The sequence below is a fragment of the Helicoverpa zea genome, chromosome 31 (genome assembly GCF_022581195.2).
Source record: "Helicoverpa zea isolate HzStark_Cry1AcR chromosome 31, ilHelZeax1.1, whole genome shotgun sequence".
NCBI classification, from domain to species: Eukaryota; Metazoa; Arthropoda; class Insecta; order Lepidoptera; family Noctuidae; genus Helicoverpa; species Helicoverpa zea.
In genome coordinates this window covers 15,952,140-15,967,992 of record NC_061482.1, presented here as the reverse complement: position 1 = coordinate 15,967,992, position 15,853 = coordinate 15,952,140, and the positions used below count along the sequence as shown (strand labels likewise).

Here is a 15,853-nt window from a genome sequence, read left to right as displayed (position 1 = left end):
AACTATTGCAGTGACTGCACGCGCGCAGCTCGCGGACAGCTCGCGATCGGCTCGCGTGCTGCGCATTCGCGGCGCATTCGCCAGATGTGGACGCACCCTTAGGATCAGTACAGAATTAGTCAAATAGCATCTAGTTCTACAGTCTAAAGTTCTATGCCTCGGTATTGCCATGTAGTTTTCGGTATTTCGATTCTCATTAGCAATAATCTTAATACTTTTTGAATCTTAATTTTGCCACGGGCCCCCACACTTCATTAATCCGGCCCTGCTTAAGATTACAAAATGTAAATTGACATAATGCAAATTGTCGAATACAATTAGTTAGTAAACTTAATCTATTTTTCCTTTCCGATACAATACGCAGAAACTCACTAATCTCTCTCTTTGTGCATATCAGTATGAACGTAAAAAGCTGGCGAGTGGCATAATCGCATTATTGGCCAGCCAAGGTCAGTCCGTGATAATGAAAATGTAATACCCGAGACGTATATCCTTTAACCCGATAATATGTGCTATACATTGTTTAGTCTGAAGGGAGTCTCAAGTTCATTGCTAGTTAATCTATTATGTGCGTATGTGTGTTAGGGAAAGGGGTGACCAGAGGTAATGTTTGTCTAGGATTTTCTTCACGCAATTTGATGCCATGAATGACTAAGTATCTGGTATCAACCAGATATCAAGTATTTCGTATTGTTAATGAGACCTAATGTATCTAACGCGGTGTCCTGCGTGAGCGACGAACGCGACGCGACGCGACGCTGCGAACGCGACGAACGCGATCAACTCAAAGGAATTCCCTACATGCGGCCTATGTGACAGTCTGCGGCGAGACGCGACGTAACGCGTACTTGTTTTGAGGGCGACCAGACGCGACACCGCGAACTATTCAGAAGCGTTGATTGTTGTGGGACAAAAAAAACATAAATATTAAAGAAATCGTTTATTAGTACAAACAAGTTGGAAGATTGTTGCTGTCTGTACTTTAAATATGAACTTTCAAGCAAAATTGTAACACAACTTCTCCATGATTTGAGAAGTAATGACCAAAATCACGTAGGACATCTGTCGCGTATAGCATCGCGTCGCATTACGTCGCGTCGTGTTGCGTCGCGTCGCGTCGCGTTCGTCGCTCACGCAGGACACCGCGTAAGAAAAAAGTACTTTTAAAACCAGTTTTTGGTTGCCGGTTTGGGTGACGCGAGCGCAAATTGTTTATACGTTAGGGTTCATCTACACGGTGCAAGTAGCTTGCGCATGTTGAGACACAAAAACGTGCGGTTCCAGCGACTCGCGCATGTACCAAAGCAAAATACCCATCCGCGTGCTCTTGTAACTTGCGCGTGTTAACTTGTTCCAGCTACATGCACCGTGTAGACGCACCCTAAGCAACGTTTGATGCGGTCGGTTTGTGAAAGGGTGACGCATCTTGTCATGATGAGTTTTCCGTGTTTCGGAAGGCACGTTAAAGTGGTGGGTCTAGGCTGTCATTCGAACTTCTTTGGCAGTCGTTATGGGTCGTCAGATGCCATAAACTTTGACAACCAGTCTTACCAATGAGATTGTCCGGATAACTGTGTTCAGGAAGCCAGGTTAGACTCTAAGTATCCATTTTCGGAAGTCTATTTTTACAACGAAGAGTTCCACGACACCTGTTAGTTAAATTATTTTTGGATTTAAAGAAATTCTGGATTAAAATATTCCAAGAATCAGTAAATTAATTAAAACATGATCCTCGGTACTTACTCCGAAATACTTTAATTTATAAATAAATGTTTTACGGAAAAACCTAGGATTGAAATCACGCTCTGAAAATAAAATTGCGGGAAAGAAAAAATGTGTGTAGTAATTATGTATATCAGACGATACTGTAGAATTAGGTACGCGGATATCTGGCAGTGGGTCTATAACAAACTGGTGCTCTTATAATCTGTCTCTTTTATCTGTCAAATGCGGTTATATACATGCGGTTATATACATACAACATGTGTTGCTGGGGAGTTTGTTGCGCCACTTCTTCTTCCCAGCAAAAACACATAGGAAGTGGTGAAGGGCGGGCGTTTTGGGGGCCGTCTTTTGTTTTTGACGTTCGAAAAGTGCTGATTTATCAGCCTAATTTGAATAAACGATTTTGAGTTTGAGTTTATAATCATCGGCACGAATCTTGAGCTCTGACCTTCACCTGCGCAGAAGTAATTTATTGGGTCCCTTTTGTGGTATGAAGTGAGGCGCGGGAGCGGGCTAAAGCGGTGATTGGCCCGCAGCGCATTGCGCCATAGCCGTCACTCGAGATTGGTTCTTTGCTAATAAATCACTTCTGCGCAGATGTAGGTCGGAGCTCAAGATTCGTGCCGATAACTATACCATACTTGGGTGTAAAATATACATGCACATTGTCCTTGTATGACTCGGTGACTACTTATTGGTCCCGAGTTCACGCATACAAAACAATTTGCGTGTCTTTTACACGTAACGTGAAATAATACGTCGGCTCCCGTTTAGTAGAGAGATAGATCACCAGTGGAAGAAAATTGAGAATAATTTTACTTATATTTGTCAGAATAATCTCAAGAACAGAAAAAAAATCTCTTATACCATTTGAAGCAAAACATATTTAAAAAATACATATGTACAATCTAAATAATTCCTTGCAGATAAAAAACAGGATTTTTACAACTATACAAATAAATATGTTTAAAGTTTGCACTGGAGGCAAATTTTTCGTGTGAAATTTCTTTGAGCCGCATAATTACGCAGTAACCTTGAAATCTAGGCAGACATAACGCCAGGTAGAGAACCATACCTAGCTATTTACAACGAAGCTTGTGGCTAACTCATAGCTATGCGGTCCCTAGACCGCATAATATAAGGGAAGGTTCATATCTGGGGACCGATTCTCCTAAGTTAATAATGTCAAAATCGAATAGAAATTGAATCGCAATATGATCGCAATAGCAGTTTTAACCATATCGGGCATTCTGCTACTAATAAAAGACCAATCGTATTCGGTTGACATTTGATTGGTGTGCGATTGGTCTGCTATTTCGGTGATTTTGGTCTATACGGTAGTTTGCTGTACAATCATTTTGCAATCGTAAATCATTTGCAGACAAAATGATTCATTATTGAATAACAGAAAAGGATAAAAACGTTTATTTCAAAGAAAAAATAGCGGAATGCCACATACGCTTCAATCGTAATCGAGTCGGGATTGGATCTCAGTCGAATCGAGTCGAACGTGAATTGTATATTGCTTAAGTAAAATTAGGAGAATCGGGCCCCTGACGGAACATGCGTCGCGTAACGTAAATCGTAACGTAACAAATCACTACATAGTATAAAACAAAGTCGCTTTTTCTGTCTTGTTGTCTCTTTGTACGCTTAAATCTTCAAAACTACGCATCCGATTTTCATGCGGTTTTTTTAATAGATAGAGTGATTAAAGAGGAAGGTTTACATGTATACTAACATCCATTAAGTAGTGGCGAAATACTGTTTTCCCGTGCGAAGCCGGAGCCGGTCGCTAGTATACGACAGAACATTCAATCGTTCACATCTAACCGATGCGATGATGCGTTAGTGCGTCGATCACACATTTACGATAAGCTCGGCGCATTTTCCGTCAGATACGATTGAACCTTTCCAAATTGCGCAATATAATGATATTGTGCAATATTCACGTGTAGTTAATATCGAAGATCGCGTTATTCTTTTGAGCAAACATTTTTATTGCACAATATCGTAATACTAGCTTCCGCCAGCGGTTTCACCCGCATCCCGTAGGAACCTCTGCGTGAACCCGGATAAAAAGTAGCCTATAGCCTTCCTCGATAAATGGGCTATCTAACACTGAAAGAATTTTTCAAATCGGACCAGTAGTTTCGGAGATTAGCGCGTTCAAACAAACAAACTCTTCAGCTTTATAATATTAGTATAGATATTGCGCTAGCAATTATTTCGACCGCTTAGTGACCGCCTTATAGAAACGTAAATAAAGTAATTATTTAATTGCAAAAATGTTTATACTTACTCGTTTTTGGAAGAAAACTGCTGCTAAATGTATTTATTTTCGCCATGTAGGTACCTTTCTTTACCATGTACATACATTTGATAGCCGATACCCAGTGTTTTGATGGTTTCCTGCGAACACACTCGTTCCTCAGTGTATTTGTAGATAGAAAGTCCGAATAGGCATACAGTGGTTATAGCAACCACGATTTTTAACATTCAAACGAAGATCGCGAAATCGATTGCTGTGGAAGCTAAAAGTAACTCCCTTTGATCCTTTGAATATACTGTTTTTACTGTGCGTATGAGTAAATATGCAGGGTGCCTAGTAAATAGTACTACATACGATGAAAGGATTCAAAATGTCGTAGTTATTTTTTCACAATTTTCATAGGGTAGTTAATTAGACTTAGGGTAGGTAAATTAAATTGTACGAAATTAAGTACTTTCGGATTAGATCTAGTTCACATACTTTTGAACTTCTAGAATGTTAAGTCAATTCTGGCGTTTGTGTTTCAAAACAATTTATGAACGCTGCGTTGTTCGGCAGTTTCTGAATTTTGAAATTGTACATCGACTTTAAGGGCCGACCGTACCTGGTTTTGTACACCAAGCCACACAATTATAGACTTTGTGCAATGTTTATCCGCCCCGCTCCCGCACCCCGGAACGTCTGGTTGCTCATTAACCATAGGATTTTTGCGGAAAAGAGATAGACAGAATTTAGTACGGTCATGACTTAAAAATGCAGTTTTCATATTTTGTTATGCTATTTTTGCTATGGGAGTTAAAAAACGTTTCTCATACGCTCAAAGTTAATGCAGTTAATAATTATGATTTTGTGGTATGCTAAGTCGTTTCTCTCGGTTTTACGTCAATCCCGGGGAACTTCATTCCGTTCCCGGATAGAATGCAGTCCATGTCAAGCAGACATACAGAAGCGACAAAGAGATTTCCTCAAATACGTTTAGCAGTTTCGAAACCTTTAGGATTCAGACAATTTTTTTTCTCTTCATATTGTTAATTTAGATTTTTCCCCTTTGACATATGTCTGTCCTCGAATTCAATGTCAATACCTGCAATTTTAAAGCAGGGGCTTATAAATGTATGGTCCAAGGCGCGGCCCGTTACGCAGAAAAGGGGCTTAACTATCACTGATTTTAGACACAGAGAATATTTGAATAAAGGCTTTCAGAAAATTTCATCTTTACCAAGTTCAGTAGAGAAAAGTTTGGAAAGATGAACTTGAAACTAGCTTCGGTAGCAAAAGTGTCATGTATATTTTATTTTGTGACGAGACACGAAGAAAATTCAAGGTCAGGTACGACGGGTGTTTAAATTTTGAAGGGGAAAGTGTAGGAATAGCTTGCTATATATCGATTTATTTGTTCAGAAAGTAATTTTTTAATGCAACAGAGACCAAGGAATCGGTTTTCGTTCATTGAAAAGTGAATCAATAGAGAAATGATTGCGTGCATGATATTTTTGAACTGAGTTTATATTTTTATGATGAATACTTTAGTGTCGTTAGTTAGCAATTGTTAACTGCCTCGTTGGTCTAGTGGGCGCACGCGCGACTGCTGTGTACTAGGTCTCGGGTTCGAATCCCGGGTCGGGCCCACATTGCTCGGATTTTGGTGATTGATACACCCGTGCCCTGGAGGGCACGTTAATATCTGTCCCACGCCCGATCATTGTTATAAAGGAATACTGAAAGAATAGTGACTGCACCTGTGTTTCCGAAACAGCTTGTGCATTATAATATGTCCTGCGGAGCTGGCTGGTTCTTAAATGAGATCAACCGCCGTAACTGAAATTAGACACCATAAAAATCGCTTACAAATACGTTCTCAAAGGGACGTCTTGCTGGGCCTACTGATTAACTTACAATGCCTACGCGAAAGTATTATACCTAACCCTGGACTAAGCCATATCACTCAACTTATAAGATATATCTCTATCATTGGTATAATAATATTATAAAGAGGAAAAACTTTTTGTTAGTTTGACCCATTTTAAAAATTCTTTCACTGTTGGAAAGCTAAAGGGATGAACCCGAGTAACATATCCCACTACGGGCAATAGACCCCACGGGACGCGGGTGAAACCGCGGGAATACAGCTAGTTTTTAATAAAACTAAAATATTTCTAGTTTTGTTTAAACTTACTGTAGAACTTTTACTTTTGTTTGTAAATAGTTTATCACAAATTGTAGACTGAGTTGTGAACCGTGGGAATTTACGCCATACGGTCTTACCGCCCTGCAATTTTCAACTTTGAATTCAGCGATTTAAACATTTAGACTATCTGTTTAAAGTATTGCTTTTATTCAATTAGTAATTGCTTTCTTAAGAATTATTTCATTATAAATTATCATAGAAAATCTGTATCTTAGTCACGTGGTCTTACTTATATTCTAAAAAATGTTATCCTGTCTTCCTTTCCGAGTTTTAGTAGCTATTGAGATTTCATCGTCATCGGTTCAGCTATTTAACGGAAACGGTCAATGTGAAACAAAAGGACAGACAAACGTTCAATATAAACTATCTATTAACCAATTGACTATACAGCATTCAAGATCTATTCACAATCAATGCGAACACAGTACTTGCTTTAGTCTCCGTTCACAGCCACCGAGCTCTTATCTAAGCTTGAGATCAAAACGCGCACGTAGAAACTAAACGCATGTTGCACCTTGCGTTTAGTTGCACTCAAAGCTGGTGTTCACAGGTACAGCTTAAAGGCTCCTACTATATGTAAGCCTTTACTAAAATAAAACTATTGCCGTCCCCTTCACGGAGTGAAAACAGAAAGACACTGACTAAATGCGGACGATGTTAACGTGATAAAGTTCCTGCATGTATTTAAAGCTTGCGTACCGTAAACTTAGGGTTTTATTTAAAAGTTGAGCGATTAGCACACTGCAACAGTTTTGTAGATAAACCAACTTTCCTTGTTACCCAGTCTATATCAGTCGATGTGAAGTCAGCGCTAATGTTCTTACAATAACGGCGAATGTTCACCGTCTTACCACAAAAACTTTTTAACGTCAGTTTAAGACTTGTCTAAAAAAATGTCAAATTATGACGTTGACATATGGTTCATTTTGGAGCCACATTTTTTTTAGACAAGTGTAAAACAGTGGTTAAAGTTTTTGTAGTAAGGCCATCATTGTTTAAGATAAGCAACGCAACTTGCTACTACGCATATTTCTGCAAATTTAGCTAGCGACTCGTAGCCTATATGTATACATTTCATGCTTCGACTCATCTGATCTGTGCGGTTTAATCCTCTACATGGATTAGGTATATAAAATTCAAGTGCGCGGCGTGTATGAAAGATTGTGTCTGCCTGTGTAAAATAGTACATGTAATTCCTGATCCATGCTCGTCTGTCCCCTCACACATTATGTCTTTTCAGACGTGAGACTGCATTGAGGGCCTGCCGCTGTGGACAACGCCGCAACTTCAAATACCACTACCAACCCTCTAGCTCGTCCTCTGACCTACCAGCCAACGAGGCTTGGCGCCGCCTTGGCAAGAAGAAAGAGCCGGCACAAGTTGTCGTCTGCTACACCGAGAAGAAGCAGCGAGGCTCCACCGTGACCGTCGCCGTCCCCGAGGACGACGTCGCTGAGGTCATGCATGACGTCACCTGTCTATGCTCCACCAGCACCCAGCCAGAGACCAACAATAACTTCACCACTCCCCAGATGAAAGACACCATCGTCGAGAAGAACGGCAACATTGACTTCAAGCCGAAGGGCAAGCGCCGCAACGACAACCACAACAAGGTCCCAGATATAGCCCACGTGTAAAGCGTGCCCATCTTATGTGTTTGCTAAGGCTCAACTAGTGAGCCCTCTCGGTGTCCGCGAGGTAACGCCCCGCTCTTCTTAGTTGGAGGAAAGGATCTCATCTGGAATCTCACTTTGTCTATCATTCTATCTGTCCGTGTTTCAGGTGTAATCATAAAACAATAAAATCAATAAAAAAAATAACTGTTAGCGTAAGTACCCACGCTCGGTCTGTTTGTTACGATCCAAACTAGACGGGCAATTGTAATCATATTTACTGAATGTGTGTTGTAGTGATTTCTTCGCGGAGGCAGCATTTCTCGTCGTTTTACAACGAACTTTTACAGCGGTTTTATTACACTATATTCTGGTCCACGATTAAATTGACGACAAAATTGACGACAGACTAGCTCTTGATTCAGAAATGACAATTATCGCTTTATGACTTTTAATCGTAGACTTGAATATAGTTGCGTAATAAGAAGACTAGCATCCTAATTGCGTATTTCGACATCTTCAGTCGCGCGTCATCATCTATCATTTATTTTCAAATCATCATCATCGAAACTACATCTTTTTCACTTTTTTACTTCTTCACTTGTTTTTTCTTCACAATTAGGGTGCCAGTCGTGCTGCTTCCGAACGACATTACAAATAATATTGTGAGTAGTTCTATCCTTTACAGTTGATCACAAAATCCATGTATTACGGTGTAAACTCAACATTCCATCGAAATTGATACCGATCCTTTCCTTACTTCATGTAGCGGACTGGAAGTTCACCATCACTGTACACGGTAGCACGGCCAAGCCCACATGATATATATTCTTAAAGACTTTTTTGTTCACGAAACGCCCCGAGACTTCGAATAAAATTAACATCTAGTCTAACAAAGATTAGGCGGCCGAAACTGGGGCTTATAGCCTTTAATGTGGTCTGAAACCGTCTGCCCACATGTCAGACAAAAATACATAATACCATCAAATCATGCACTTTCCATAGGTCACAATTACTGGCACGCAACCATCATATAATGCCAATAGTAATTTCGCATAAAGAAAATGTGAACTTACCACAGTCATCATTACCACACCATCATTCATTCAATGACTTTTAGTCCGCGAATTATAACTGTTGTAGGTACGTGAAGTAGTAGTAGTACGTGTATACATACTATGATTTCGAATTGACTAGTTTGAATTACATTTTCGTTGCCCCAATTTTTATATACGATCTACATAAAATTTCATTGTTTTCACAACGAAGTTCGAACTAATAATTGAAACCAATCAAAATGGAAATTTAATAAAAAAAAAAAACGATTTATCGTGAACTGTAATTACAAGCATATTCATCCGAAACCTCTCCTATGCGGAGTTAGGATTCGCAGTTTAAAATTGGAATTAAAAAATATTCTCCAATAACGTTATTATTTAGCGGAACTTTATTCACTTAAATATCAGTATTTCGAAAATAGCACGTAAGTTTGACGAAATTCATATAAATCAGATTCCATATTTCACCTGAACATTGGCAGTCGGAAAAAGACTTGTGATGCTAAAAATAATCTCCTATTTTCATTTCCTCTATTATACTTTTTTCTTATTAAGCCTATGATTAACTTTTCCCGATTTAAATCAGTCATCGTGTAATATAAAAGTACATAACTATATGTACACTAGTATAATTATTTAGTTTACTTAATTTTGACAGTTTTAGCTGGCCTAAAACTATTTACATATGTATGATTTCCAAAGATTTTTTTTTTGTATTTTGACGATTTTACCAGTTTTTTATTTTTGATTAGGTTAGATTGATCGATAGTCGTGTTCCACTGTACAGTGGGCCGACCATTGGTTGCAGTTTTTTCACGTTCCGATTTAGCTTTTCTACCCTATTTTTGTATAAAACTTAATATTACGAGTAGTGAAAAGTAATATTTTTATAACATATTTTTTGCTAAGCGTGTCGCGTCGCGCGCCGTGCAGGATACACACAGTACTTTAATTGAAAGATCTCTTTTGGCGTTGAATTTAAATCCTAAATTCTAAATTGAGGAACGTACTCATCTGGCTGTTAACAAGCTTTCCGAGGCCAGTTTTGCAAAAGAGTACTTTGCCAAATGATTTTAACGATAAACTTCGGGCAAATCACTTGAATAGCTGGCAGTACAGATTATCCTCCCCTTCGTACGAAGCGGAGGTATCTGGCCTGGTTCATCTATCAATAAAACTTTAATTCCTCTCAGGAACAACTTTTGAACAACAACTTTTCATAAATAAAATAAACCTGAAAATACGGTGTTGTATTCTGTACGGCGTATTATCGCGGCGAGTCGGACAGAAAGGGGGCTAAGTTAGGAAACAAATAGTATTATTAAAATTTAATATAAGCCCATGCGTATAGAAAACCATGGTAATCTCATGGCGTTTGAAGCTAACGGGTAAATTTAAGAGCATTTCGCTCAGTTTAGGCTATGGTGTAATTGAAAGCGGTCTTGTACAGTCAACGTTTCATGCTTGCTTAGGCTAGCGGAAACGTTGACTCCTTGGATGTCAAATTTTAGTTTCATCGGCATTTAACGTATTTTTATTTCAATTATGACGTCCAAGCGAAATAATATTTAGGTATTTTATAACTGCTGTAAAAACATACGTTTCACAACGTATTCGTAAAATTCAATATGTCTAGAATAGTAAAACAGTTTTCAAAATTCTTCACTATATAAAATCATGGGAGTGCACTCGACCGCTTTAGAGTTAAAATTAGAATTGAATTAAGAGTGCGATTGCTAACCTTTTGTAAATATAGTCGTCACGCGAGCTAAAACTTGCCAGAAGCAAAAAATATGTTACCGTATCTTTATCATTTATTTATTTACTATTTTTGTACTCTTTTTTTGGGTTCCGTACTTATTTTTTTCTAAATGGGTGCTCAATTTTTTGTTATTTACTTTATATTTAGGTTTATAATTAACGGAGTTATGTAAGGGTCCAAATTGTAAGATCTCGAAACGGTTGCATTTATTTTTCACTGAGATTGTTTGTATGTTTATTTGTGCGGAACCCGCGCGAGTTTGACTTGCGCCATTTTGTGATTGTAGTTATATTATTTTTAAACAAGATGTTGTTTGTATCAGAGTGGTTTGGAATAAACTCGATCAGTGTTACAAGTCAATATATAAACCAAAGAATTCGGGTTGACCATTCAACTTCTGGTACACATCAACTTGAACTCACCGCTTAACTAAAGGTTAGGCTACTTTCACTACACTACGAAAATAATGTATAGACTGCATTTAGTCTGATTGATATTTTTGACACTATTTACTATTAACCTCTTCTAATGACCTTTTGGCACTGTTCTCAACATTTAGAACGTAGTTTGGAACCACTTTTGGCACAAGAAATATACGAGGTATTTTTACGATTTTTGAAATGGTAGCCGTAAATTAGAAAAAAATGGACACAAATATTAGGAATAATAAAATAATAAGAAATAAAAATGGACACAAGTACAGAAATCTGTAGCTGACGGTCAAAAGTCACTATTTTATCTGCATTTACACCCGACAGTGCCAAATTGTCGCTGTACAGCTAAAACCCCTAGTACCTCTCTGCTAAACTTATTCGCTATCTGTTATAAATACTTTTTTATGAAGGTTAATATTTCTAGACTACAATTATAAGGAAAAAAAAAACATTTTATAAAAAACGTAATTCAGGAATTCGAACAAAGTTAAATTACAACGTACAATACCGTGATTGGCTGAAATCCAAGTTCCATATAAACCGGTTCGAACCAGTTTTGGCGAAGTCCGGTTACATCCAGATTTTTAACGACTTATTAAATTCATATGAAAAGTTCATCATGTCGCTTTTGACTGTTTGAAATTACATACGCAGGAGTATTTATAACAGATGCAATACCTAGAATGTTGTGAAAAGGTTGTAAGTCACGAAAAGTGCATTTAGTGTGTGTATAGTTGATATCAGCATCGTCTAAGATCGCTCTTACATCGGCTGGCGATTCGGTCCATTCCGAATATCATATCCGCCCATTTACCATTTTAGAACATCTCACGACCGATGTTAAAAGTTTATCTATGCCTGTAACTCAGCAGCGTGAAGTTTTACCAACATTAACTTCAAAAGATTTACTAAGTAAGAGTACTCTTCAAATATAAGTCAATATAAATATAAATACCAGGGCCTTATACTATTAGTTTGTCCCGATTAGTAGTTTTTTTTTTAAAGTAGTCACCATTTTGTTATATAGTTTTTGCAAAAAATGTTTGCCTTGTTTAAATATAAATACGGTCCTGGTTTATGATTGGATTAGCCTAATTTGTGGTCTAGTCGAATAAGTTCTAAGTGATTTCGAATATGTGTGATTTACTATAAATAAATAATATATCAATAATTTTGTTTTTTTTTACTACCTTTCCATGGTTTAAAATGCGTTCTACTAAGTCTCGAAATACTTGATGATGTTTTCCTAACCTTTTGTTGGCCACGGCTGGCTGTAAGTAGATCAGCCAGCTGTGCAGGATATACTTATTATAGTGCTCGAGCATTTGCGCAGATACAGGTGCTCTTTCTACATATCCTTCACTCTCATAGCTTGGGCATATGGGCGTCATTTAGTAGTGTTTTATGTAAACTCACGCAAAAACCCACTGAATGAATTTTGATGGAACTTATCAGTAGCAGTATAGCTTACACGGATTAAAGTAGTGATTAACCTACATAGTTCAGGGTTATTATTCTTTTGTCTGTCACACAATACACGCAGATTCTACTAAACTCGTTTTTGTACTAGCAATACTATGAATTTTATTTTACCGTCCACTCTGATTGTTTTGTAACAGATTTTCAATACAATATTTTAAACAAGTTACGTTGTTTTGTTCTGGCAACTAAAAGCTGGGTTTACTTGGTTTAGAATTCATTGTTCTATATGTAATACAACGCACGGGTTGATAGATCATAATAGGTTATATCATAAGGCTGTCCATTCACATCAATGTAGGACAGATTAGGATTTGTGACCGACTTTTTGTAGGACCTGTGAGTTGCACATTTTCTTTTTCTTAACCAGTATTGTCCCACTGCTGGGCAAAGGCCTCCCCATTTTATCTCCACACCTCTCAATCTTTTGAGTCTTCCCACCAACCAGGGTTGTAAGCATTCAGGTCGTCCCGCCATCTCTTCCGGGGCCTACCCCGCCTTCGATGGCCACCCTGTGGTAGCCACTGGGTGACGATGTTGGCCCATCTGTCAGGATGCATTCGGCTGACGTGCCCAGCCCAGCCCCTACAAAAAACCGATCACCGATATCGGACGTGAGCGGGCAGCCTTAGGAGTTGCGCGGAGGATCTTTGGATGGTTGGCCATCTATGTTATAACGAGTTCCGTATTTCCGTCTATCGGTACGGGTAATCAGAAGCCACAAAGTCTGACAACTAGTTAAGCTAAGTGGTATCGGGTTACCCAGGTAAAATTGGGCTAAGGAGGTCAGATAGGCATTCGCTTCATGTAAATCACTCAGGTGCGTTGGGTTACACTGGAAGCCGACGCCAATCCCGCCACATTTATATGTACTCCCTTATGTACCTACTTTCCTTATGCACTCTCTTATATATAAAGTGTATATGTCGCAGGGATGTGATAAAAACGGGGATATGATCAATTCCCTAAGGGATTTGATCAAATCACGGAGGATGTTAAAATAACAACACGATTTTATCTTTTCTCCAAACAAATCTAGTGAATTGAACAAATCCCTAAATTGGTTCAGTGAAATGACAAAAAAAATGTCAGTTCTTGTTTGGGTCGCGCTTGCAAACACTAGGCAAGCCGTAGGTGTCATAGATGTGCCTGTAAGAAAAATAATGTTTTATGTTATTCACGATGCCTCAAATCAGCTTCATGTTTTAATAAGTGATTATTACAAATAGGCATATCATACGCAACTAAAATATTTTTTAAAGAAATTTTTGTTGATTCTTTCAAAAATTAAAATATTGTTCTGAGTAATGGTGATTTTTTATATCAATATTTCCTTGTATTGCATACACCTGATTATCATAATTATGTAGGTATATCTTACCAAATAAACCTTTAAAATATCAAAGCAAAATTATTTTTGTCATTTCACTGAACCAATCTAGTGATTTGTTCAATTCACTAGATTTGTTTAGGGAAAAGATAAAATCGTGTTGTTATTTTAACATCCTCCGTGATTTGATCAAATCCCTTAGGGAATTGATCATATCCCCGTTTTTATCATATCCCTGCGACATATACATTCTATTATGTTTCCCATATGTATGTATAAACCTGGATATTCCCACAACCTGTTTTAAGGGCTGGATCCGGCCGTGTGAAAATAGCTTACATTTGCTTCATATACAACTAAGTATTTAGTGAGTGTCAGCATGATAAGTGACAGGGAGGAATAGAAGTGAAGACTTATTGCGCAAATAATCTTGGGACCAAGCAGGACGAAGAAGATTCAACTCAACGAACAAGAATTATGCATGTACGACCTACAGAATACAGGTAAGCAAAATCATTTTATTTATCTACCAATAAACTACTAAGATTTAATTCAGCACTAATTTATTGCATCCCTCGAGAATCTCGGATCGGAATCAACTTCAACCTACATAAGATTATGAATTCGTAGAAATAAATTCATATTCTATTCTAGAGAAACGTCTCGTGCTTTGTGAACTCAATTAAAACGTACGACAGATCTTTCTACTTCGAAGTTATTACGGTAAGAAATTGAAATCGTACCTACCTATATTTTTTTACGAAATCTCTCGATGCTGAATTCGTTGAGTCGTGAGATTCCTGAATGCTCACTTAAATAGACTTGAATTATTTTCTGCGTTATAATCTACAATTTTTTTTCTAATAAGAATTAACATAATTTTAAAGTAGTTTTAAAATAATATCTGATGATGATGATGTCCTCCTAGCCGATTATCGGCTAATGCAGCTGTTCTTATGTAAGGAGATTAGCCAACCGCGCAGGACATATTATAGTGCACGAGCATTTGCGTAGACACAGGTGCACTCCCTATTCCTTCACTCTCATAGCCCGATGGGACGGCAATCCGACACGACCGGAAAGAGATCAGGTGATTGCCTCGTTGGTCTAGTTGTCGCAAGTGCGGCTGCTGAGCACGAGGTCTCGGGTTCGATTCCCGAGTCGGGCCGAGAGCACGTAAATGTCGGTCCTGCGCCTGAAAATAATATCTTTAGTTTATGTAAGTACATACGGTGAGTTGCACCATTTAACAATATCGGTAAACGAACCATTTTCAGTTGGTAAGTATACGGCTAGTTCTGGTTTTGTTATCGTTATAGTGAAATGGTGCGACTGGGTCTTTATCAGTTTCAGTCATCATGTACTTCAGAGAGAACGATCTCCCACACTCGTATTGTTCATCAGGAATCCAGATTCTTCACCTGCTTTCTAGTGCCCGGCCTGCTTTGATTCCATCCTGATTGGGCTGCCCGCCCACGTCAAAACTTTTCTTACAAGAAATAAGTTTAAAATTCACTTAGAGATGATTGGAAGGCAATTTCTGTTCACTGAAAAAAAATATTATAAAAAGTACATACGTATTATGAATTTGGTTCCTGCTAGTTTTTATTGAGCCACAGAAACTCCGGTTCGCGTTCATCATTCAAAAACTATAATTCTGTTTTCTTGAACTACTAATATCTAGTTTAAAATATAAAAAATACATTGAAATGGTACGGAATTATTTATTAGTTCTTTCTTATGCGCGAATAGATCTTTTAAATAGCTAACCTAGTTATTTTTATTAGTTTTATGAAAGTGCCTGATGAATTCAAGCGAGCTACCGATAGCAGGAAGGGAACACACTGTTACAGAGCTATTAGGTAAAATGTTATTATACAAGTCTTAGTAAATCAATAGATATATTGTGGTTAAATGTATGCTCATAATGTGGATAGTAGTTTTAATTACACGGTCGGCTTTATATCAGAATATTACAATTTGGTACATTTA

The 15,853-nt window shown here is 38.0% G+C and overlaps 1 protein-coding gene across 1 annotated transcript in view; it reads left to right on the top strand.

Annotated features, from left to right (window-relative positions):
* Positions 1-12,223, top strand: part of LOC124644979 (mitogen-activated protein kinase kinase kinase 12) — a 40,346-nt gene extending 28,123 nt beyond the window's left edge. The window contains exon 8 of the mRNA XM_047184679.1: positions 7,426-12,223. Coding sequence (XP_047040635.1) covers positions 7,426-7,822 — 397 coding nt within the window. The 3' untranslated portion in view covers positions 7,823-12,223. The remainder of the gene's footprint in view (positions 1-7,425) is intronic.
* Positions 12,224-15,853: the final 3,630 nt, after the last annotated feature.